The sequence below is a fragment of the Strix uralensis genome, chromosome Z, assembly GCF_047716275.1.
Source record: "Strix uralensis isolate ZFMK-TIS-50842 chromosome Z, bStrUra1, whole genome shotgun sequence".
NCBI lineage: Eukaryota > Metazoa > Chordata > Aves > Strigiformes > Strigidae > Strix > Strix uralensis.
This window is the reverse complement of record NC_134012.1, coordinates 98,709,826-98,710,932: the sequence shown is the minus strand read 5'-3', so window position 1 is coordinate 98,710,932 and position 1,107 is coordinate 98,709,826. Positions and strand designations below refer to the sequence as shown.

General features: G+C 69.5%; 1 protein-coding gene across 1 annotated transcript in view; it reads left to right on the top strand.

The window, feature by feature from the left end:
- Nucleotides 1-210: 210 nt before the first annotated feature.
- SKOR2 (SKI family transcriptional corepressor 2) overlaps nucleotides 211-1,107 on the top strand; it is a 27,860-nt gene continuing 26,963 nt past the window's right edge. The window contains exon 1 of the mRNA XM_074855974.1: nucleotides 211-1,107. This exon is cut by the window's right edge and continues 1,573 nt beyond it. Coding sequence (XP_074712075.1) covers nucleotides 440-1,107 — 668 coding nt within the window. The 5' untranslated portion in view covers nucleotides 211-439.

The following is a 1,107-nucleotide window of genomic DNA, read 5'->3' as shown; positions in this document are numbered from 1 at the left end:
AGCAGGCGGGCGCGGAGCGGGCGCCGGTGCCCGCGTATCGTTTCCCCAGGGCTGCGGTGGGTTTCCAGGACGGGGAGGCGCGGACACGTGTCTGGGGATGAGCCGCCCGTGGGCTGGGGCATCTTCCTAACGGGGGCGCCGGGCTCCTCCACCGGCATCTCCGCACCCGCGGGGGGATGCGCACGTCGGAAAGCCGGGGTGCGCGGTGGCGGGCGGCCCACAGCCCCGGTGAGGCCGGGGTGGGTTGGGTGGGGTGTGTGGGTCGCTAAGGATAACGCCTCCCCACGCCGGGAGACTCGAGGGGGTGAGGGGGTGCGTGTCTTCTCCCCCGTGGGTGTCCCGTCCCCCCCCGCCGTGGGTCCCCGGCTGACGGCGCTGTGTCTCTGTCCCCCTTCCCCGCCCGCAGCTGGAGCTGAGCAGCCCCCCCGGCGCTGAGGCGATGGCGACCAGCCCGCTGCCCGGCCCCACCGACATCTTGCTGCCGTCGCCGTCCAGCGCGTACCCGCCGGACCCCATGAACCAACCGAGGGCCGGCCACGCCGCCATGAAGCCCAACCAGGTGGGGCAGGTGATCCTCTACGGCATCCCCATCGTCTCCCTGGTCATCGACGGGCAAGAGCGGCTGTGCCTGGCGCAGATCTCCAACACCCTGCTTAAAAACTTCAGCTACAACGAGATCCACAACCGGCGGGTGGCCCTGGGCATCACCTGCGTGCAGTGCACGCCGGTGCAGCTGGAGATCCTCCGGCGGGCCGGGGCCATGCCCATCTCCTCCCGCCGCTGCGGCATGATCACCAAGCGGGAAGCGGAGCGGCTCTGCAAGTCCTTCTTGGGAGAGAACCGGCCCCCCAAACTGCCGGATAACTTCGCCTTCGACGTGTCCCACGAGTGCGCCTGGGGCTGTCGCGGCAGCTTCATCCCGGCCCGCTACAACAGCTCCCGGGCCAAGTGCATCAAGTGCAGCTACTGCAGCATGTACTTCTCCCCCAACAAGTTCATCTTCCACTCCCACCGCACCCCCGACGCCAAGTACACCCAGCCCGACGCCGCCAACTTCAACTCCTGGCGCCGCCACCTCAAGCTCACCGACAAAAGCCCCCAGGACGA